This window comes from Octopus bimaculoides, chromosome 23 (genome assembly GCF_046866305.1).
Source record: "Octopus bimaculoides isolate indiv1 chromosome 23, ASM4686630v1, whole genome shotgun sequence".
Classification (NCBI taxonomy): domain Eukaryota; kingdom Metazoa; phylum Mollusca; class Cephalopoda; order Octopoda; family Octopodidae; genus Octopus; species Octopus bimaculoides.
The window spans coordinates 15,151,224-15,151,731 of record NC_142950.1 but is presented as its reverse complement, the minus strand read 5'-3'; the positions used below and the strand labels follow the sequence as shown (position 1 = coordinate 15,151,731).

Below are 508 nucleotides of genomic sequence, written 5' to 3'. Positions count from 1 at the left end.
GCCGTCTATTTCTTTGCATATACAGTTTGAATCCCAGTTCTTCTTCCTTGCTCTCGTATGTTCTACGCATTACATAGTCCAGAACGATGGCGAGGGGATCAGGTGCCATCGTGTCGCCTTGTAATATCCGGCTTTGACTACAAAGTATTCCGTCTCTCCATCAGGAGTGATCACTTTCGCTCTGGTGTTCTCATACAGCTTACTTATTGCTCTCAGTCTACATGGATAATGATAGCCTTCCTGTTATGGCTCTTAACTCCTCCTATCAGTCTTATAAGTACAACAATGTGAGATGCTATTGACCGTGCTGATCTGAATCTATTTTGATTTGGTCGCAATTGTTTGTCTATCTTAGGTTGTATTCGGTTAAGTATCATCTTGTTGACCATTTTTGCAACACTGGAAGAGAGACTGATCCTTCTGCAATTCCCACTATCACTTAGATCTCCAGTTTTGGGCGGCGGTAGCAAGTCCATCTCAGACCATTGTTCTGGCTTCACATTATCAT

General features: G+C 42.7%; 1 protein-coding gene across 1 annotated transcript in view; it reads right to left on the bottom strand.

Moving 5' to 3' along the window:
• Nucleotides 1–212: 212 nt before the first annotated feature.
• Nucleotides 213–508, bottom strand: part of LOC149131311 (uncharacterized) — a 543-nt gene continuing 247 nt past the window's right edge. The window contains exon 1 of the mRNA XM_089340716.1: nucleotides 213–508. This exon is cut by the window's right edge and continues 247 nt beyond it. Within this exon, the coding sequence (XP_089196842.1) occupies nucleotides 213–508 (296 nt within the window).